This window comes from Gymnoscopelus braueri (assembly GCF_963280865.1).
Source record: "Gymnoscopelus braueri genome assembly, chromosome: 3".
NCBI lineage: Eukaryota > Metazoa > Chordata > Actinopteri > Myctophiformes > Myctophidae > Gymnoscopelus > Gymnoscopelus braueri.
In genome coordinates, this window is record NC_137612.1 from 37,364,096 (window position 1) to 37,387,444 (window position 23,349).

The following is a 23,349-nucleotide window of genomic DNA, read 5'->3' on the forward strand; positions in this document are numbered from 1 at the left end:
AAGTATTATAATAAATGTAATTGTGCTGTTTAAATTTTTTGTCTAATAAAATATTAAATCAAAAAATATTCAATCAATCAATCAATCAATCTGAATCATACTCAATAAAACAGGGATACCCGTTACTAGCCATGGATCAAACGACGGTTGTCTGTCACGACCGTCATGGATGAACTTCAACCTGGTGTTTGCATTTTCTCCATTTATGAGCCGTACATCTACATTAATGTTCAATTTTAAAATATTAAGTGCATCCCCTATGTCCACGGATGTTAAAATTCTGTTCGGGTTCTCGAAAGTACCTGTATCCTTCATATTGTTCAATAAAAAGCAGTTTAATCCGAATGGTGGTCATTTTCTCATAGTTAAAGGGATATTTCACTTTCAAAAAAACTTTGGGTCATTTTATCATCTCAGGCTTTTGTGAGCCCGCCGGACAGTTTTTAAGTTGCTTGATTCACTATTTAGATATTTGATATTCCTTTTATCAGACACGCCCCCTTCCTATACAAACCCATTATAACTTCAAACTAAATTTTTAACATGTTAGATTCATCAAAAACACCCGTCCTTGGTTCTGGTGACTCACCCCATATGACTCACCCTGCCCTCCTAATACGTGAGGGGGCCGTGTTTATTCGATTACTTTTTTCATTTATTTTATTGAAAATTTGTATTGTATTTAATTTTTTTCATTTTCCCCAAAAAATATTAAAAAGCCTGAGTAGACGAAAAAATTACCCAAAGTTTTTTTGAAAGTGAAATATCCCTTTAATGTAAGAGAGTGCAGTACACCTCCCAACCGATAGGGTCACGTGTTGAAAGCATAGAGAAAATACGGAGAAAATGCTTTTTATTGAACAATACGGAACATACGGCTACGTCTGAGGTTCCGTACATAATTTTAACATCCGTGGGCATGATATAAGTACTTTATATTTGAAATCAGAACGTTTATGTAGATGTACGGGCTGTAAATAGAGAAAGTGCAAACACCAGGTTGAAGTTCATCCATGACAGTCATTTTTCAGGGCTACCCTTGTACCCAACTAACAGCTACTTCAACAACGTTCATTGCTTCTAGGGTTAATGTCTTGTTTATTATTGTATGTCTTGATGAATTGAATACAAAGGCCCACAATGGAAACAAGCCCCTATAGGGATTTTTTGTGTTATCCTTTTAACAATCATTGTAAACTCGTACAACTGTACTATTTGCAAACTGTTAATAACGTGTTTCCCCCCTGCATTTGTCATGCACTAGTAAATGCTACATAATACAAGTTTTACAACAACGCATGTTAAATGCAAAAACATGTATGAATTTCAGATGATTTACACTGTAATGGTAGATCAAAGTTTAAAAAAAGCATCCCGGATATATGAGGCAAAAACACAGTACACAGAAAAGCAAGTTCATAGAGTTTTATTTTCCATTTTTATCTATTTTCTTTTGTCAGAATAAGGGTTTATACACACATTCACAGACCATAATCACAAATAGGTCAACATTGTATAAATATATAATACAAGAACTTTTTTAAGTAGCTTGCATTGATTTAGCCTGGTAAACCCTCCCTCCGGAAATCTTCTATTCTATTTGATTCCTGGAATCAAATAGAATAGAAGATTTCCGGAGGGAGGGTTTACCAGGCTAGCATTGATTGGCATTCTAAGGATGTTCAAATAATTTAGCTTTTGGCCACAGTGTGGTAGTAAGTGACCCTAGCATTTCAACATTCCATTGGAACAGTCCAACAGTAGAATGAAGTACTGAGCAACTACTAGGTGTGTAAAGTTTGTTAAATGTCATACAAGGAGTTTCTGAAAAAAAAGAACTTGCATATATCAGCATCCCCCGCTGATGAATACAATTTGAAGAAAAGAAAAAAGGTAACTATGGATAATTTAACAACTCAAACTGACAATCTTTTTGGAATGTGAATATTTCAGTTGCTGTGGCATTTCGTTCTCAATATCTGAGGAACATAGGCTCTCATGTATTAACAGACAATCAGAGTGTAATATTTTGGCAGAATCCTATGGCCACACAACATACTGTACCAATCCTTTCAGTGCCATTGACTAAAGAACCATTTCCCTACTTTTCAGAATACAATATATATATTATTTATGAATATAAATATCCACTGCATATGTCAAACATAGCAGAAACAATTTGCCAACATGTTCATGCAAAAGTAAAGTGACAAATTCAATACCGAAATATCTATATTCCATTTCAACTATCACAATGGGGTTTTCACATTCTGAGGAATATAGAATAAGGAATTGAAAGAATAGGTTGTCTGTTAAACCCTGTTGTGCGTTTAAATTATTTCTTTTTTCTTTTTCAAGTGCCACATACACCGCTTGGTTATGGAGACCCTTTCTTTGTCAGAGATACCCTGACAAAATCCTTAATTTACATATAGTAACAAAGCGTGTAACAACACAATTCTTGTTAGATAGCCAAGGTCACAAACCACTACCTTGAATTAAATGCTGTACTAAATAAATATTACGGTTACAGGTACTATAATGAAAATAATTAAAAACTTTCACCATCACCACAACCCCGGTACAAGTGTTGAAAACCGCCTCTAATGCAGGTTGTGATCTCTTTTAAAAATATCACTCACTGCATGGCTAGCAGCGCAATTGTATGTAATGCCATGTATTATTTTTGTAAGCACAAATTTAGTCCAATGCCAAGGTCAACATAAGTTCACAGGGCTGAGGCATGTCTTGCACACCTTGTTCGCTAAATGGGAACAGCATCCTTTTGCACCTTGCAAAAACCTCATTGAGTTCTGCCTGATTTATACTCTGTTGGGCATTGCGTCATGCACCGAAAAAGCTCGACAAGCTACAAGCTCATAGCGTTGTGAGCTTGTAGTAGATCTATTTTCGGTGCGAGACACCGGCATGCAAGTGTAAACCAGGTCTCCCGTGAGCCCACTCAGTTACAGTATAGGTACACAAGCAGCAACAAAAACATGTAATGTACCTTGATCCCTTCATGTCAATTAAATAATAAATAATATTTGTTCATAACAAAATACAGTACTGTTATTCAGGCTGAGGTACACTAACCTGGTACTACATACATGCTCGTTATTAATGAGGTTACTGAGAAAAACATAGTTGAGAGCGTGGCCCTTACTCAAACAGACCAGATTGGGCAACATTTGATTAATGTCTCAATGATTGCCCAATAAGGCTTTGTTAATCCTATCTAATGTACTGTGACATGCATTGCACTTAACCAAGCACCTTGCATGCATTGTTCTCTTCTTTCAATACTCCGAACATTGGGCACATACCAAGAACTTCCTCCTCTCTTGTATATGTCTCACCATAGGTCTATGATGTTTTTCTTATAACCTCTTTGTTGTAAACCCACAAGGCGTATGCCAGAGCAGACCTACTGGTATCATATAGGTCTTATACCAGACCGAAATCGTCACTGGCAAATGTATTTTAAAGCGACCAGACAAAGTGGTTGTGTATACAGTACTTTGGCACAGTTTTCGGCTAATTAGCTTGATGCCTCGTACTTGTACTTTTCTGATAACTTTGGCATCCTCTTGCAAACACATGGTCATCAGTGGTGCTCATTTTAGTTCCAGTGTACCGCCCATTTCTCCCAGAGTCTCTCAATACAGTCTGTGTCGGCAGTCTCCCCCGACGCTACTCCTCTTGAGTCCCTTTATGTTGCACACTGCTGGATGAAACTTATCTAATATAGATAGTAGATGGAGAAACCGCACCCTTGATGAGTAATACAAAACAAAACAAAAAGAGTACTAGTGCAACATGAAGGGAGGCTGGCAGTGCTGGGAGTACAGAGACAGGGAGAGGTCATTTCTCAGTGACTGCAGCTGCCATGGGTGTACGCAGGGTCTCACGTGCTGTGGCCGCAAGATCCTCTATTTCAGCATTCAGCCGCCTGATCACCCACTCCATGGCTTCACGCCCCTGATGAAGAGCAAAGAAGCATTAGTCCACAGGAGACAAAGTAAAAGATTTTTCAGAGTGTGTTAAGATTTTCAGAAAAAGCTTGAAGAAGCATTGTGTACCCCTAAAACAGTGTTGGCTGGCATGTGTATGTTCAGTTCTGATCGTTTGTGTGATGAAATTACTGTATGTATTTACACTAAATTGTATGTTACAATTGTCTTATAACCCCATAAAAGACCTTTGGTGCAAGCAGACACCATGATAAAATCAATCAAATCATCAAATTATTGCAAATTATTGTTGGCAACAACCTGCCATTTAAGAAAAACAATTCTAAGGGATGTCTCACCTTTCCAGCGTTGTTAGAGATGGAGCTAGCCATAACTCCCTCCAGGTAACTGCCAAGACTGACCCCTTTCACTGTGATGATGGCCTCCTGTGTCAGTACCGTTCTGAAACACGGCAAAAAAAACATAAAGATTCCCTCTAGTCTACATCAATGTCTTTGGTGATTACTGATTATCCAGAATAGGGATGCTATGGTTCAAGTGGTTTCAGTGTTCATGTAATTTAGATGAGAAAATCTATGCTTCATCTGCCTATTCTATTACAGTTTCATAGCTAAAGGGATATTTCACTTTCAAACATGTTTGGGGTCATTTTAACATCTACATGGGCTTTAGTGAGCACCCCAGACAGTTTTTAAGTTGCTTGATTCAGTATTTAGATATTTGATATTAATTTAATCAGATGCCCCCTTCCTATACAAACCCATTGTAACTTTAAACTCCATTTTAACCATGATAGATTCATCGAAAACACACATCCTTGGTTCTGGTGACTGATATTGTTCTTCTAATACGTGAGGGGGTGTGTTTTTTCAATTACTTTTTTCATGTATTTTATTTTAATCATTTTCAAAAGAACAAATGTCTTCAATGATTGACTGGGACAAGATTGTTGATTGTGAATTGTTAATTATGTATGAATATGGAGAAGACACTCCATAGCTGTTGCACTGGCACTATTACTTATATCTACACTTACATGTTTGACACCTGCTACTCTCTTCTTGCACAAGAGACTGATGTTCTGGCTCCTTTTCATTTATATTCTTTGAGCATGCACCTTATGTCATTTGATACTGTTGTCCTGTTATTATGTAACTGGGGGCGGAAAAAAATTCACCCATTCTTTCACACCTATGATACTGTAGCTTAACCAGTTAAGCCTGTTGCACTTCACTGTATGCCCAATAGCGTAATAGCATAAGAACTTACTTCTCTGGATCCTCTGGATGAGGTTTGTATGTTAGCCTCTCATCCACAGACACCATGTTTGTGAATGTGATCTAAAGCAGAAAAGATGATACAAGAGAGAACAACATTGGCAAAATGACATGTATAAAATGTTAACTCACACACTGAACACTAAACCGGTATAAACTGTAACCCAAGTCTCTAGAAACACAAATTAATGGATCAGTTTGAAATGTCACCTCACTGGTTGTGAAACAAGCAGGGAAACGTTTCACAAATGCTTTACTGTTAATCACACTGCAAGTATCTTTCGTTTATCATGATGTGCAAGACTGAATCACAGCAGCTGAGGGGGTCACTGGTTGACGTACAGAATGAAGTATGTTTCGTATACAGCTGAAATGGTTTCATAAGTGCATGCATTTATGCATTATATGTAACTACACCCCAACACTACTTGTGTGTCCAACAAGTATGACATAAAACTGCAACAAGTATGACATAAAACTGCAAAGGATATTCTTCAATGATTGACTGGGACAAGATTGTTGATTGTGAATTATGTATGACTATGAAGACACCCCATTGCTGTTGCACTGGGACTATTACTTATATCTACACTTACATGTTTGATATCTGCTGCTGAATGTCTCTTCTTGCACAAGAGACTGACATTTTCATTTCTTTATTTTGAGCATGCACCTTATGTATATTTGATACTGTTATTTTGTAACTGCAAATCATTGGGGTTGGAAAATAAATTCACCCATTCTTTCACACCTATGATCGGTTCACCAGTTAGTTAAGCGTGTTACACTTCTCTGTATGACGAATAGCGAAAATAGCCAATCTACAAGCTCGCAGCGAGATTGTAGATTGACTATTTTCAACAAAAAAATTAAATAAAAAATCACCCACATTTTGGGAACATTTGTGAAAATCTTTTGATTTTGTGTGTCTTTAATGACATGCTCAAAATAGAGACCCCAGTGTGAAAGTGGTTAAGTCTACCCGTAAGGTACATAAGGGGTCCTGTAAAGTGTCTTGAGACAACTTGTTGTGGTTTGGCACTATAATAAAACTTTACATAAGATGTCGTATACTCACATTGGAGGATTGGAGCTCAAAGGTCTTCTCTTGAGGATCTACAACTGAGTGCTCCTGGATGTATGTGCATGTCCGTGAAATTCCAAAGATCTAAAGAGTAGAGTGAAAGGAGGAGTGAATTAATACAAAAGGAGTAACATAAGTCGTTGCCAAGATATGCATCGATTTTGCGGGGACAAAAATACATTTCGGGTTTCACAATATGTCACGCTGTAGATCGGCCATATTTGAGCGACACGGCTGTCAAATGAAGTATAAAAACAGGGATTAAGTGGTTAACTGAATTAGTCGACAACAAAAACATATTGTATCGTATCGAAAAAATTTAAATAATCCAATAAAGTGCTTCTCGATTATTCATTAGAAAAGTAATCAAGAGAATAATCGCTAAGTTGTGCACATGACAAGGGTTAGTAGTGAGACAATAAGAATACCGAGCTACAGTAGTAATATCCCATTGATCCATGGGGCCAGTTCAGTGTCATAAACTCTCAATGGAATTAGAGCTGGTATTAATACATTGGCACTGTCAAAGCCAAAGGCCAGAGCTTAATAATGTGAATCGATTAGCTCATATTTAAATGGATTGGACTATGACACAGAACAATTGTAGGTTTATCTAACTCTCCATTTATTACAGTCGTGACTGAACTCAAAAGGTCAAAAAAAATTGGGCAACGGGGCAAACAACTATGTAATACTCCAGAGATCTTGACATTGACCTGGTTCTTGTTACTGATTATCTAGGTCTCCTCACCTGGCCTACATTTATCAGGTGAAGACACAAAGGTCTTTCAAATCAACCTGAATTGCATTTGAATTAATGTTGCTTTAATTTCCACATTTAGTATAATTTGCCAATTTTGTTAATAATTACATCTTTGAATCTCTTACTCCATAAATGATCAAAACTAATTATAAAACAATGATCAGATGTCTATTTTGACAATTGCAGCAAAATAGGAAGTCAGTGGAGGCAGCACAATGATAACCAACATCATGGTAGTAACCCCAATAAAGACATTTCAGACTAGTAACATAATGGCTGCTCACATTTGGCAGTAGTTCAGAGACAGTCCTTGACAGCTATTACAGCACTGGAAAGTTACATCACATGTTGCCAAGGGCCAGAGCCCTGTAATGACAGGAATGGAAGTCTTGTGTCCTGGACAGCATGTGCCAGGCACACAGCCATACAAAGCCAGGCTTCAGCCAGCACGAGGACCTGCTACAACCTCTACAGAAATAGCCTTGGATGTAAGGTCATCTTCAGGGCTTGTTGCGCATTACCCTGACTGGCTAATGCGCTGGCTCACCTTTTAATTCCTATTCATTTAAACCACAACAAGGAACCATTTGTGTGACTTGAAAATGATGACAAATTTGTACCCTTTCTTCAACTGCAACATTAACAAGCTGTATAAAGCCTACTTACATATTGGACTATGAACGGCTACTATGAAAGGTAATTTGATGACACTCACAGATTTGACTATGGATGGAAGGCCCCACTCTGCGCTGAGAAGTTTGTTACTGTGCAGACGTCCCTGTGTGTCTACCGTCCTATCCAAAACGTCCACTCCAAAGACACTGGGGTTCATGGGGTTCGGGTATTTCTGCATTGCAGCCTTCGTCACCGTCTCCCACGGGTGGCTGTAAATGGAGGGGGAAAAGAGACTTTATATAAAAGGTGTTTAAAAGACAATACTGCTGTGCTAGTATTATACTAAAAGATAATATGTTTGGAGGCATTTTCAGTTTTGTCTGTTCATTTCCACCCTTACCCTCTCACACTGGCTAATAAGGGCACAGACAAATGTGATTAAGTGTAAATATCATAAAAGATTCAGTCGCCACTCCTTTGGGGCATTTTTTGTTGCTCTACATGTGCGCATACTTAGTGTGTCCTGTACATTTCCTAACTATTAGGAGCCATGGGTGCTATTAATACAGCACCCAGGGGGTTACTTAGGGTTAAGTGTCTTGCTTAGGACACCTCGACACATAGACTGGTCAGACCAGGGGGTGAACCCGGGATCTTCTGATTCCCTAATGGCCTCTCACCCCATTGAGCTATGCCCGCCCAAGTACACTGCATTCTTGTTTTCTGAAGACAACAACGGATCCCTTTCTCTCTCTGTCGCTCTCTCCCTCTCTCACCCCACTGTGGTCGAGGCAGATAGCTGCCCACCCACAGCCTTCTAGTCTCCACCAAATGCTTGCTCAGGGGGCAAACGTTGGGTCTATCTATGCGTAAAGTCTCTTGAGACAACCTGCTGTGATGTGACACAGAAAATAAAAGTGAAATCCATTTTAAAATCAAACATAACTTACAGGGCTTTATTAGAGATGGGTTAAATTGCAGCTAATGGATGATTTAACCCCTTAAACCCCACCATCCGTATTGTGGGGAAAGCTGTCGCTGAAAATAGCAGATCGACAAGATCACAACGCGACGCGACACATTGTGAGCTTGTCGATCGGCTATTTTCAGCGACAGCTTTCAACACATTAACAGAAAACATACTAGTATTGAGCCCTGAGGGACTCCCGTTACCCATATGGGGTTTAAGTGGTGAATCACCTCGGCATAACCTACTCCTCCCCCTCCCCTCAAACTGTTTACTGTACATTTTTTACAGTACAGTTTTTTCAATTTTTTTAAACTGTTTATATGATGTTCTGCATAGTAGTGTATATATGTCTGTCATTTAATGTCACTATGAATTGAGTACAAAGGACCCCAATGGCTTTATTGGGTTTTTTAATTCCTATAAGCTGACCTTGTATTGAAGTTGAACTGTACTTTCATGTGCTTTTTTCTGCAAACTTCTAAGAAAGTATTCAATCAATCAATCTCTTGCTGCACCGGTCAATTCAGTAACCTAACCGCATCAATGGCAAGGATGCTCTTCTAAAATGTGCGCCTCGTGGATGGTTGCCATGGAGATAAGCAAGCAACGTGGTTGCCAAGTGACGCATGTTCCCATGAAAAGGGGGCGCGTCAAACATGTAGGGGAAAGGTTGCAGCGCCAGCAGCCGGCTAGCCAGCTTACGCAATGTCACTGCATGTTCTGCATAGACACACAGTCACACACCTACTGACAGACAGCCAACAGAAATAGGATGCACTAAGTAAAATTCTACTATTATGTTAATCTACATAATAATAAACTTTTCTTGCCCTTCTGGACGGAACCAGAACTCCCGGGACAGACAGGGGGAGGAGAGACCCGGTCTTTTTGACAACCATAGTTGACGGCTGAACAGAATCGGACACTCAGTTAAATTCTACCGATCAATGTTAGTTCAGGATTAGCTACAGAATATAAGCTCTTCTTGACCTTCTAGACGGAACCAGAAGAACACTGATCATAATACCCGGGGACAGATAGTGGGGGGGGAGCCGGTTTTTGACAAGCCGCTGCTACTCTACAAACAGCACAAAGTACGGTTCACGCGAGTGATCTAAATGAGCTACTCACTTGAATATGTGTTCCGATGTCCAGATCTTCATGGCTGTGTGTAGTGTGTCAGTGGCAGGACTCAGGAGGGTGAGCCGGTAGGAGGATGAGTGCAGTCACACTGTAGCCTACTGTACTGACCGTGACACGCGCTGAGGAGAATAAAGAGGATTCTGTTCCCCCGCCCACATGACGATCACAGTCACGTGACGACGACGAAGCTGAAGATTGAGCACTTCCGCCTTGCCATAAAGAGCAGATCTACAAGCTAACAACCTGTTGCGTTACGACGCGTTGTTAGCTTGTAGGTCTGTTCTTTGGAGGCAATCAGCTACACCGTGGTACCACGGAGTATACTTTATTTACATAAGCCCATTGATAAAAAATCAATTGGATCAATATAGATCAAATGCTTAATAGAGCCATAAGTTACCATAACCCTTGTATCATTGACGGACAGGCTACTGTTCAAGATTTTTGTAAGTGATATATTATATAACAAAGAAAAATCTATCAAAAATTGTTACACACACAGGGAATTCTTGTCTTTATCGATTTTCCACTGTAGCTTGAAGCCATGCAGCCACCTCAGGTATGTGATGTAACTGGTTGCACAATTCAACTCACGAGTTGGGGGTTATTTTCTGCACTACAACCTTGGTAGGAGTAGGACCACCTCGGTGAATCACGACTTCTTCATTAACTATCTATCTATCTATCTATCTATCTATCTATCTATCTATCTATCTATCTATCTATCTATCTATCTATCTATCTATCTATCTATCAACAGATTACACACACACACACACACACACACACACACACACACACACACACACACACACACACACACACACACACACACACACACACACACACACACACACACACACACACACACACACACACACACACAATTCAATTCAAAGGGCTTTATTGGCATGAGAAAACATACGTTTACATTGCCAAAGCAGAAAGCACAATACAACAATACAGCAATACAATCAAAACAAAAAATATGTACATTTGAAAGTCAGAATCTTCACACACACACACACACACACACACACACACACACACACACACACACACACACACACACACACACACACACACACACACACACACACACACACCTATGAATTGAGTACAAAAGGACCCCATTTGAAACAAGACATTAGGCTTTCATGGGCTTTTTAATCCTATTTATAGTTGACCTTGTATTCATTTCAAACTGTACTTTCATGTGATTTTTTTCTGCAAACTTCTTAATAAAGTATTCAATCAAAACCTGCCACTGGCCATGACAATATCCCCTCCAAATTTCTCAGAGACTCAGTCGCCTCCATTGCTCCAATCATTGCCCACATAATAAACCTCTCCATCAAACAGGGGCGCGTCCCCCGAGATTTCAAATTAGCAAGAGTTAGGTGGAAAGACTGGTGACGTGAGGTTATTTTGGAACAAAGTCCAGGCTTTCCTTGGAGGTGGAAATACTTGTGACGCGAGGTTAAGTGAGGTGACACAAGGTTAAGCAAGAATAACCCCTTTGTACAAAAAAGGAAGCAAATTAGACCCCGGCAACTACCGCCCCATTTCTATTCTTAGTTGTATCTCGAAGGTTATGGAAAAAATCTATAGCTGAAAAAAAAATTATGTACCAATCTGGCTTCAGAACATCCCTTTCCACTGACACAGGCCTACTCTATTTGAACGACCACATCAAACATGAGGTGGGCGCAGGCAAATACTACGGCATGTCATGCTGGACCTCCAAAAGGCATTTGACACCGTAAATGGCGGTATATCACTCTATATTAGAGGTTTTCAACTGATTGTGAACAAGCGACCACAAACCTCACTAAGAACCAACCTGGGGACCACTGTTGTGTTGGGTTAAGATTAGTGCTTTGGTAACACTTGCTATGCATCCAGCGTCTATACATCCCACTGTTTCTCAACCAATGGTCCACGAGACTACTAGTGGTCCATGGCATAATTAGGCATAAATCTTTTTGAATTAATGGGCGTGGTAAAAAGCTTGAAATCCAATAATGACTGTTAAGGGTTTGATTTAATTCGACAACAAATTATTTCAATCCGAGGCATTATTTAACTGAAATATGCGAGTGGTCCAGAGCTCAAAAAAAGGTTGAGAACCACTGATCTATTCCTATCCCACGGTTACCTTATTCCATTCCCTTACTTCATTTCCTAATATTGATGACTCAATCAGGCAATCCGGTACACTTCCCCTTCTTGAGATTCTAAAGCCCTTTTCTGTAGAATTTCTTGACCTCCGACCTCCCAGTAACTTTGGGAGAACAATATTGACGCATCATGATAGGTCACCAGGTCATTTAGTGCACTGTTCCTACATTACTAAATGCATGGCCACATGCAATACCATCACAGACCATCAGTGGTCCACGAACCACCTGTTGAAAACCCCTGCTCTATATTGATTAATAAGCTAAAAGCAGTCGGATTTCATAGCACGTCATTGAACTCAACTGGTTGCAATCCTATCTGGAGGGGATAGAACAGGTGGTAGAGGTGAACGGAACCCTGTCCCCCCTCCCTCTCAGTGAGCTGTGGCATTGCGCAAGGAAGCATACTATAGGGCCTTTACTGTTCCTAATATATGTAAACCACATGACATTACCTTGTGAATGCAATTTGTTCTTGTTTGCGGATGACTTGGCTCTCCTGGTCTCGGACAAGGACAAATTGCAGGTCGAAAAAACCTTAGCTCTTTTTCTTTTTTATTACTACTCGTTGATGATGTTTTTGCTTAGTATTGTATATTTGTCTGTCATTAAATGTTTCAATGAATTGAATACACTTGGACCCCAATGGAAACAAGCCATAGTGCTTTCTTGGGTTTGATCCTTTTACGTTCTGTGCTATTTTTGCGAACTGTTAATCAAGTATTCAATCAATCAAACAAACAAATAAACACACGCTCGCACGCACGCACGCACGCACGCACGCACGCACGCACGCACGCACGCACGCACGCACGCGCACACGCACACGCACACACACACACACACACACACACACACTTACGCACACGCACACGCACACGCACACGCACACGCACACGCACACACACACACACACACACAGGGGGTCCAGTCTGACATGCTGCTGTCATTTGCATGTCAGACCAGTCAACAGCTGGAGTGAAGGACCCTTTCTAAACTTATTCTCAACTTAACCTGTTTAAACATTGTTGTTACATGTATAGTGTCTATATTAGCGTAGCTGTAGCATGCCTACATACTGTATATAGAATACGACCATGTAAGGGCGGCTGTGAGATGAGAAACTAAAAGTGTCTGATTGTCACTCTGGTCTGGGCGCTTTTCCCCTACTGATGCCTTTCTTGCCCTTTGGATTAGCTGGGACTGATGTTGGGTTTCCATGCCTCTGCTTTTAATATACCACCCCCTTTGCTCATTCATCACCTTTATGGGTATGTTTTATCCCTGCTCCTCCTGGTCAGACTGAATTAAATACATGCATTTCCTTTCGGGCAATGTAGACTGTCTGATATGTTTTACAATATCACAATTTATCACTTTACCACGCATCCTTTTTATTTACTTATTTAAAAATAGTAGATCTACATGCCCACAGCATGCCGCATTGGGACTTGCTGTAAGCTTGTAGATTGGCTATTTTTGCTATTTGTCATGAGTATATAGGGCTTACAGTAAGCGTCTATGGGCCCCTGGCCCTGAGACTACCTCTGATGTGGGGCCTTTTTGGTTCAGCCTTTGAAATTCAGCGGGTATAAGTAGGAGGAGCCCCCCCACATTTGGGCCCCTGAGCCTGGGCCTTACAGGCCCGTTCAGGGATCCAGCTCTGACAGTAAGTGGTTATGACATGGTTATGACATTTATTTCTTTACAATTTGAACCCTGGTGCTTACGTAACGATAACCTATATTCACATTATGTTCACCTATATATTATATCACCGATAACCTACATTCACATTCACAGGTTGTATTCATTCTGTACCTTTAGTCTCAGTCTTGCCAACTTTACTGCTGTACTGAAGGGGCAATCTGCCACGTCAATGTGCTTATCAAGCTGTAGGACAGACAGGTCAAGTTATGCGTAATCTCTTTCTCCCAGACTTGAGTGTTAGTGGGAGGGTATAACTTTTTACAGAGTAACGACGTACATTCTGTTCATCATTTGATCATTTAATCTGCCGTGAATAGTTATTATAATTTGCACTCTAGTCTGGTGTCTTTATAATTAAAATATTATTTGGTAATAATACTCACAGTCACTCATTTATTTTATCACCATAATTACACAAATAAAAAAAACCAATATTTAAAACATTGAGGTCATCAATATTAAGGAAAATGTAGAAGAAATACAATCAATTCATTCAATCACATCACAATGTTATATCACCACCATCATCATATCATTTACTTCACATTCACATTTCATTAACTACAAGAGACAAAAAAGAGTAAATTAATTAAACAATAATCCCCCTTTTATGTACGCATTTCCCTCTCAAAACATAGTTGCCAAAATAACCTAATACGCGTAAATCATTATTACATTGCATTGAATAAATACAAGGTTCTATATTAACAAGCATAATATAATATAACTATTTATATAGGGAAAGGGAGTATGTACTGGTCCCTGCGGAGGGGAAATTGCTTTTATGCATTTACCCAGCAGAAGGCTGCTCAGGTGTCTCAGATGAGCGCACGGGGGGAATCTGTTAAAACGTAGGGCTATCACAGCACCTTTCATCAAGTACACCAACTCAAACTCCTGAACACATGGACAAAAAGTGTTTACCATGCGAGTTCACATTATTTTTCTCCCACAGTTCTTTACTACTAAACTCAACTCAACTAATCAACCTTTATCAGCCCTGCACACCACAGTAGTACGCCAAAGTTCTCTTCTCTATTCATCTACAAGTTCAGTCTTGGTTGTTTCAGTCACTGTCTCCTCCACAGTCCTTTCAGTCCTGGACTCAAAAGTTGTTGCCGGTGCCGGCGCCGGTGCCGGTGCCGGTGCCGCTGCCGCTGAGGGGCCCTCCTCTTCTTCATCCTCTGCGTCCGAGGTCTCCTCGTCAGCAGTGGCGTCCTGGTATTGCTGGTACTCCGCCACCAGGTCGTTGAGGTTATGCTCGGCCTCTGTGAATTCCATCTCGTCCATACCTTCTCCAGTGTACCAGTGGAGGAAGGCCTTTCGCCTGAACATGAGGGAGAAATGCTCGCCTATGCGGCGGAAAACCTCCTGAATGGCCGTGTTATTGCCAATGAACGTGGAGGACATTACGAGTCCCCGGGGCGGGATGTCACACACGGCCACCTTGACATTGTGCGGGATCCAGTCTACAAAATAGTTGCTGTTTTTCTGCTGGATCAGCAGCATCTGCTCGTCTACCTCTTTGGTGGACATTTTGCCGCGGAAAATACCAGCGGCTGTGAGATAGCGCCCCCTTCGGGGGTCACAGGCCGTCATCATGTTGCGGGCGTCGAACATCTGTTGGACGAGCTCGGGCACAGAGAGGGCTCTGTACTGCTGGCTGCCGCGCGCCGTCAGCGGGGCAAAGCCTGGCATGAAGAAATGCAGACGAGGGAAGGGCACCATGTTGACGGCCAGCTTCCTCAGGTCGGCGTTGAGCTGGCCGGGGAACCGCAGCGAGGTGGTGACCCCGCTCATGGTCATGGAGACCAGGTGGTTGAGGTCCCCGTAGGTGGGCGTGGTCAGCTTCAGCGTGCGGAAGCAGATGTCGTAGAGGGCCTCGTTGTCGATGCAGAACGTCTCGTCTGTGTTCTCCAGGAGCTGGTGGATGGACAGGGTGGCGTTGTAGGGCTCCACCACCGTGTCGGAGACCTTGGGGGAGGGCATGACGCTGAAGGTGTTCATGATGCGGTCGGGGTACTCCTCTCGGATCTTGTTGATGAGGAGGGTGCCCATGCCCGAGCCGGTGCCCCCGCCCAGGGAGTGGACGAGCTGGAAGCCCTGCAGGCAGTCGCAGCTTTCGCTCTCTCTCCTTACCGCATCCACCACCTGGTCCACCAGCTCTGCACCATCCGTGTAGTGGCCCTTCGCCCAGTTGTTCCCCGCTCCCGAGTTCCCTGCACCGTAGGAAACATGAGGGTGAAGGGGTTTTAGTTGATGCACTTATCACACTGTGACTGTAAACTCCTCAGTGTTCAAGTCTAGAGTGTGCAAATGGAAACAGATGGAACTGTAAAGCTTTATAAAGTCAATGAAAAAACAAACAAACGTGACCTAGGCCTAATGATCTATCCAATCTATATACAGTATATATGTATATATGGGGACTACTGGTCCCCGGGAAGGGGAAATTACTTTTCTGCATTTCTCCAGCAGATGGCTGCTCATGGCTCAGATGAGCACATGAGGGCAGCTGTTAGGGGTTAATTGCCTTGCTCAGTGACACTTCGACACATAGTAAATAAAGACAGCCTCTCTATACCCACTCGATGCCACTTGATAGATGCTTTTATCAACAGTATCTTATCGCAATTGCATACTATATTATCTGTCTGTTTGCGTTCATGTTGTCCAGATGAAGGTCCAAGAACCTAAAAGTTGTCACTGAATAAAGTTTATTTTGCAAGTTCCAGACCGCATCACTCTCCTTTTAAGCTGTCTCTTCACCACATAAATTCAGCAATCTTTGGAGAATGCATCTAATCAGCACAGCCTCATTAAAGTAAGGTAATCTCATGTGGTAAATATGATCCAGCAATAGTACCGTGGATGTAGTTGTCTGGTCTGAAGAGCGCTCCGAGGCGGCTCCCTCTTATACTGTCCATGGTGCCCGGCTCCAGGTCAAGAAGCAGGGCCCTGGGCACATATTTACCACCTGCAAAAGACAGAATCTCTAATTATTGGCATGTCCTCACTTTGTATCCATGTGCAAGTACAGGAAAACTACAGGGAAACCAGCGAACAATTCAAGAAATCTAAGGTAAATTAGGTAATCAAAAGAGAGTAGCTTTAAATGAGATAATCGGTTGTGACGGTTCTCTTACCATGGGCTTCATTGTAGTACACATTGATCCGTTCCAGCTGAAGGGGGCTGTCTCCCTCATAGAGTCCCGATGGGTCGATTCCATGCTCATCGCTGATCACCTCCCAAAACTGTCAAACAGAAACAAATAATGACAAAAAAGGAGCACCAGCATTGTGATGAATGTTAATATGATCATAATGGTAGTTTCAGCTGCCTGATCAATTTACCATGTTGTGTCAAATGTATGGCTACACTGAATGCAGTATGCTTTACTCTACTCTGTACTTTACGTTGATGGTACATTCTGATATCTGCCTTGGGCCAACTTCTGTTGGATCGGCAAAAGACAAGTGTAGCAACATATTTCAATGAACTGTGTAAGGAGAAATGTTTCTACTTTCAGAAATCTTATTATACAGCACTGGCTGTACTGGCCATCATGTCAAAAGGCTGGATGGGCTGATGAGTTACTGTTGGTATATTATCTTTAAGTTCCTCTTTCTTTCTTTTGTGTTGACCATGATAAAAACGTCCCACCCATGCCCGTTTCGCATTGCCGCTTATCTTTTACCAGAATGCCCAAGTGGGAACACCCTGTCACTCACAACTGCCAGTGGCAATATGTCGAGTCATAATATACATACCGAAATGAACAGCTACAGCAAGGTCACAATAATGGAAAATGCAATAACTTAGGTTAATATAAATATATCTGAGCTTATTATTATTGTCTTAACAGCAAAGAAATAAGAGGGTAATCCTTACGACATTATATTACACCCAAAGTTAGTGTGACAGTATGACAACAAAATCATGAAGTTTACTCTAAGAGCCCTTTCCATATCACACAAAGATATCTCTAGTAAAGATAGGTTTGGCAATTACATTTTTATGAAAAAACATTTGTTTTTGTATATTACCTTTGAGCCAATCTGGTTCCCACATTGTCCAATCTGTAGATGTACAATTTCACGCATGATGAGAGAGCTACTATACAGTGCACGGAGCAGGCTGGGGTCTCTGATATGCCACAATGATGGGACCAGACTTTTATACCACAAATGATGTCATCAATGGTGTCAGGGAGTCACCCAAGTCATCCAGCACATTAGGGGCCCTGATGCTCTGCTATTGCAATATCATAAATGATTAAATACGTTGTAGTATAAAATGTATAGGATTTTATACAGTAATGTCTGCATGGTCTACTTCTTTGTCTCATGGAGACCACTGTAGTGACTATTTAACTAGCCATGTAGTACCATACAATGTTACAACTATTTAACCCATTGAGACCTGAAGCCGATTCTACATGTCTCCTAAATCCCAACAGTTTTCTGAAAAACGTATGTTTCTATATCAGTGGTGCTCAATCTTTTTCATGTCAAGGACCCCCAAAATGATATGTATTTGGCCGTGGACCCCCATCAAAATATGTTGTTCCAGGGACCCAGAAGCAAAGATTTGAGTTAAAAATGTTCGCTTTAAAAATATATATATTCAAAGATTTGCACACATTTTCCTGATTTTTCAAAAATAGCAGATCTACAAGCTCATAGCGCGGCACTCGGTGCCGCGCTATGAGCTTGTATATCTGCTATTTTTGAATAGCCCAAAGTGTAAAATAATGCTTTTTAGCTCAAATCTAAAAATGACAGTTCCAGGTCTTAATGGGTTAAGTAGCCATATAGCCTACAACTGTGTAACATGTAGTGTTGCAACTGTTTAGCTATACTGTGTACATAACTCACCTATTCTTGAGAATTGGGACAAAACCTTTATTTTTATAATATTTTGATATATTCTTCAATTATGCTGGAAAATATATTTTAAAAGATCAGAGTGTTGACTATTAAACCAAAAAATAGAAAGCTAACAGAGCTTTCGCAGCTTTCCCCACCTTTTTTTAAACCGGGAAGTGAGACAGGGATAGAATATAGCTAAAACCTGTTTATGCCTGATTAGATTATGTTTTTGTAGAAATGTGACTGAGTTGATCTTGGACACAAAACATGTAACAATGTAGCAACTATTTAACTAGCCATGTAGTAACTATGTAACATGTAACAATGCTGAAACTATTTAACTAGGCATGTAGTAACATGTATATAACAAAAGTATGTGAATAAAAATATATAAATACACAAAATGAAAATGTACGCAACTAATCCTAATTTTCTTCATGTTTTATTTAATAATCTAAGAACCACAAAATACTTCTGTGTCACATGAAAAGGAAACTGGTGTGGTTATGTCTGACAAAAGTGTCATGATGATACTGTAGCTCTGGGGCCCACTGGCCCTAACACATCTGTGAGCTCTCCAACACAACGCCAAGCAGGAAGGAATTCTAGTGGAGGGAGGCAGCTCTGGACACTTTGATAACATACATTTCATTCAACAACCCAAAAAAATTTGATGGTTCTCACGCAGGCACGCACGCACGCAGGCACGCATGCACGCATGCACACACACACACACACACACACACACACACACACACACACACACACACACACACACACACACACACACACACACACACACACACACACACACACACACACACACAAAGAAAGAACTTCTCAAAATGGAATTGTTCAAAAGGGATGCTGTTTAATGCTGTCCATGTTCTTTTTTCATGTTGGCAATTAATTAAGATTTGGCTTAATATAACATAACCAGAACCACACACACACACACACACACACACGCACGCACGCGCACGCACGCACGCACGCACGCACGCACGCACGCACGCACACACACACACACACACACACACACACACACACACACACACACACACACACACACACACACACACACACACACACACACACACACACACACACACACACACACACACACACACACACACACACACACACACACACACACACACACACACACACACACACACACACACACACACACACACACACACACACACATATGGACATGTCAGAGTTTCTTCCATGCAGAGACCCAGATGGGAACTAAATTAAATATTTAATATTTTGCTGAGTGCCATAAAACATCACCTTGAAAAGGCCTAGCCATTGATCTGGAGTGATTAGCATCTCTTTGAAGACAGGTGGCTCAGCGCTATGCCAACATGAGAGGGTAACAGGATAGGTGGGCACTATAGGGACATCTGGGCACCTCGATGTAAAATTGGCTATTTAGTCCAAAATGTTAAAAAATGTAATATTTGAAAAAAATTCTTAAGTACTGTAAAGTGAAGTATATATCAGAACATGCTTAAACATTCGACAATTAAGGTCTAATATTTCTACAATTGCTGCAAATTGTTACAAAACATGTATATCCAGTCATTTTGGGGCATAAACAACAAGAAGTTGAAGGATACATTTAAGTCTGATAATGATTTACCGTGCATGTTCAAATCATGTATACTTTACATAACTTAAGACTTTTTTTTGTTTTCTTTTTACATTTTGACAAATAGTCAATTTTACATGGAGGTGCCCAGTTGTCCCGATATAGTACCCACCTATCCTGTATCCCATGAAAGTTACCACTCACTGACTCTCACCACCAAAGAGAATTAAGTACTGTATTAAGCCAGGACAGCGGCAAAGAAAAATGCTTGTATGAAGTGATGAGGTAAGTTGCAAAATATTAGTCGTATCCACATTCCACACACAAATATCCCAGAATAATGGCAATGCAGGCTGCATTGAGAGAGAGGTGGCTGGAATCAATTTCTACATCATTAGCTAGCTAAATACTGCCGTCTATTGGCCTGAGTTGGTCATTACAAATTGGATGTGCATAGCTTTACGTGTAATAATAGAAACAAGATCACTACAATATGTGCATGTTTGTGCATCCACACATTTTCGTGCATTCTATGCACACATATTTGTGAGACATTTTGTCACGGTAGACAAAGAAATAATTCTTCCCAAATGTTTTCTAAACTTTGTAGTTGAAATATGAAACATTTGTTACTGACTATACTTTCTGTGACACTTAAAAGTGTCTATAGTTTATCTGCTCTAGAGCTGGATTCACAGATAGAAAATATACCAGACAGTAAATGCTTCTTTTACAGCTCTCTTGGTTTCAGGCCATTCATCCTCTCTGGTATAGCCTGTCTATCTACACACTGCCCTGTCTAAATAAATAAAAAAGGCCTTAAAACATGTGAAAGCAGTTCTGAGGATTTCCCAGAAACGTATATGTTCTGTTGTAGACTATACAGTCAGCTTCTCTTCCTGTGGTTAAACAGACAGAGATAAAGATGACCTACCTGTGTGTGTGTGTGTGTGTGTGTGTGTGTGTGTGTGTGTGTGTGTGTGTGTGTGTGTGTGTGTGTGTGTGTGTGTGTGTGTGTGTGTGTGTGTGTGTGTGTGTGTGTGTGTGTGTGTGTGGGTGTGGGGGGGGGGGGTGTGTGGGGGGTGTGTGTGTGTGTGTGTGTGTGTGTGTGTGTGTGTGTGTGTGTGTGTGTGTGTGTGTGTGTGTGTGTGTGTGTGTGTGTGTGTGTGTGTGTGTGTGTGTGTGTGTGTGTGTGTGTGAGTGAGAGAGAGTGTGTGTGCGTGTGTGTGTGTGTGTGTGTGTGTGTGTGTGTGTGTGTGTGTGGGTGGGGGGGTGGGAGAGAGAGAGAGAGAGAGAGCGAGAGAGCAAGAGCGAACAGATGTGTATGATCTGTTTTGCGCATATGATAGGCCTATGTTTGAAAGTAAAAAGGGGAAAAGCAACAGGGAGATTGATTAATATGGTGAGAAAATAGACTGTTGTATTATGATAGCCATTAGGTGAGTTGAGTTGACAGAACATCTGGTCTGTATTTTCAAAATGTTTCTCAAGCTTTATTGATCAAGATCACAAATACATCACTCTTGAATCATAGCCTATTTGTTGAGGGTGAAAGGAAGTCAATGGACACCATCCATGCAGTCAGAATCAAGTCCCAATGCATGACATAAACAGGAGTATTATTCAAACACAAAACATTTGACTGCCAACATCTTTAGCTGCCAACAATAAAATAGCCTGATGTTTGTTTTACACCATGCAATGTATGTATGTACATAATGGTGGGAGGACAGTGGCAAAATATAGGGGTGAATGCAAAGCAAAACAACTGGAACTTTATAAATTGAAGGATCATTCACCCAGAGCCACAACTGTTAATTCCCATATATACTATAGAAGTATCTGAGAATTGCATAAAAAATACCCCAAAAATAATAATCTAGTAGGCATTTTTCTTTATAAACATGATATATTCAAGAGAGTGAAAACAGACTTCGAAAGTTGTTTTTGCCTTTCCACTCAACCACAATACAGTTTTTATTGAAAACAATTTAACATAACCAACAGGCCTTTGATATTTCAATATCATTCACAATCCCCTTTTCGACTGTAAAATGGTCATTGAGTTTAATTTACAATAACCAAAGAATTTGCCTTTTAAGCTTTTTGTCACTGAATACAATATACATGTCTGATTGAACGTCTGTTTGCTGATGAGTGCCTGCATGGTGAGTTGAAATGACTAAACATCTGTTTTGTATTTTCAATGATTCAAAGTTTTTCCAACTGTACTTTACGTGTTTGGAAAAGTATCATTTTTTTAGGTTGCAATATAAGCTAATGACAACATTACAGAGACAAGAAATGTAATATTTAAAACTTGCTCGAAAAGCCAAAACCTAGATACAGTATGTATTTCCCCACTCAAGACCCCCAACTTATAACAGCTCAACATCCAAATGGGAATTTGAAACCCATGCTCATTAAATCATAAGCCTTGTTGTGTGGGGATCAAACAGCAAAACAATCCTCAGTTTGTTTTGAGGTCCAATCCATTATTAATTGTGGTCTTACAGTATATAGACAATTTTACAACATGTAAGCCTAATAAGCAGCCATAACCCAATCATGTAATTGGACCCTCTGTTTGGATCTTGACTACAAATAATTGAATCTTCAGCTTGTTTGCTTTCTTATAAACATTAATAAATAAATCACTAATGACTGGTATTTCAACACTATATTACACATAATTAATGTGATTTATTTACCACTTTTCAAAACTAATGTTGTATGTGGTTCAATTGAGCATTGAAATCAAATGAATGGCACAACAAAAAACGACAGAAAACATAATAAATTTGTGTTCGAAAATAAGTCGTAAAATTACAAAATAAAACCACGAGGTAAAAAAAAAAGAAAGACACATAATCAATATTGATGAGCCCCTCTTGGGTGGTAGATAAGATCAGTGGTTCTCAACATGTGGGTTGGGTCCTCAGATTATGGCATCAAAAGTAATCAACAAACTATTCTATATCTAAAAACTGGTCAAACCTCGACCAAATTGTCAAACAATAAGAAAGAGGCAAAACAAATCTAACATATAGCCGATCTACAAAACCTCGCAACCTTGCATTGCTATAGGCGTTGTGAGCTTGTAGATCTGCTATTTTCACAATATCTATCTGTTGAGGCATCTAAATCAATGCCTCAACTCA

At 40.4% G+C, this 23,349-nt stretch overlaps 2 protein-coding genes across 2 annotated transcripts; both read right to left on the reverse strand.

The window, feature by feature from the left end:
- Positions 1–1,648: 1,648 nt before the first annotated feature.
- Positions 1,649–9,938, reverse strand: prelid3b (PRELI domain containing 3). Its single transcript, XM_080423813.1, has 6 exons — positions 9,815–9,938; positions 7,814–7,982; positions 6,330–6,419; positions 5,244–5,314; positions 4,313–4,415; positions 1,649–3,981 (listed from the first exon to the last, which is right to left on the reverse strand). The coding sequence occupies exons 1-6, from the start codon at positions 9,844–9,846 to the stop codon at positions 3,865–3,867; spliced, it is 582 nt and encodes a 193-aa protein (XP_080279939.1). The 5' UTR covers positions 9,847–9,938; the 3' UTR covers positions 1,649–3,864.
- Positions 9,939–13,994: 4,056 nt separating this feature from the next.
- Positions 13,995–17,852, reverse strand: LOC308082996 (tubulin beta-4B chain-like). The gene is made up of 4 exons (XM_080425074.1): positions 17,764–17,852; positions 16,863–16,971; positions 16,583–16,693; positions 13,995–15,935 (listed from the first exon to the last, which is right to left on the reverse strand). The coding sequence occupies exons 1-4, from the start codon at positions 17,818–17,820 to the stop codon at positions 14,752–14,754; spliced, it is 1,461 nt and encodes a 486-aa protein (XP_080281200.1). The 5' UTR covers positions 17,821–17,852; the 3' UTR covers positions 13,995–14,751.
- Between the last annotated feature and the right edge of the window lie 5,497 nt (positions 17,853–23,349).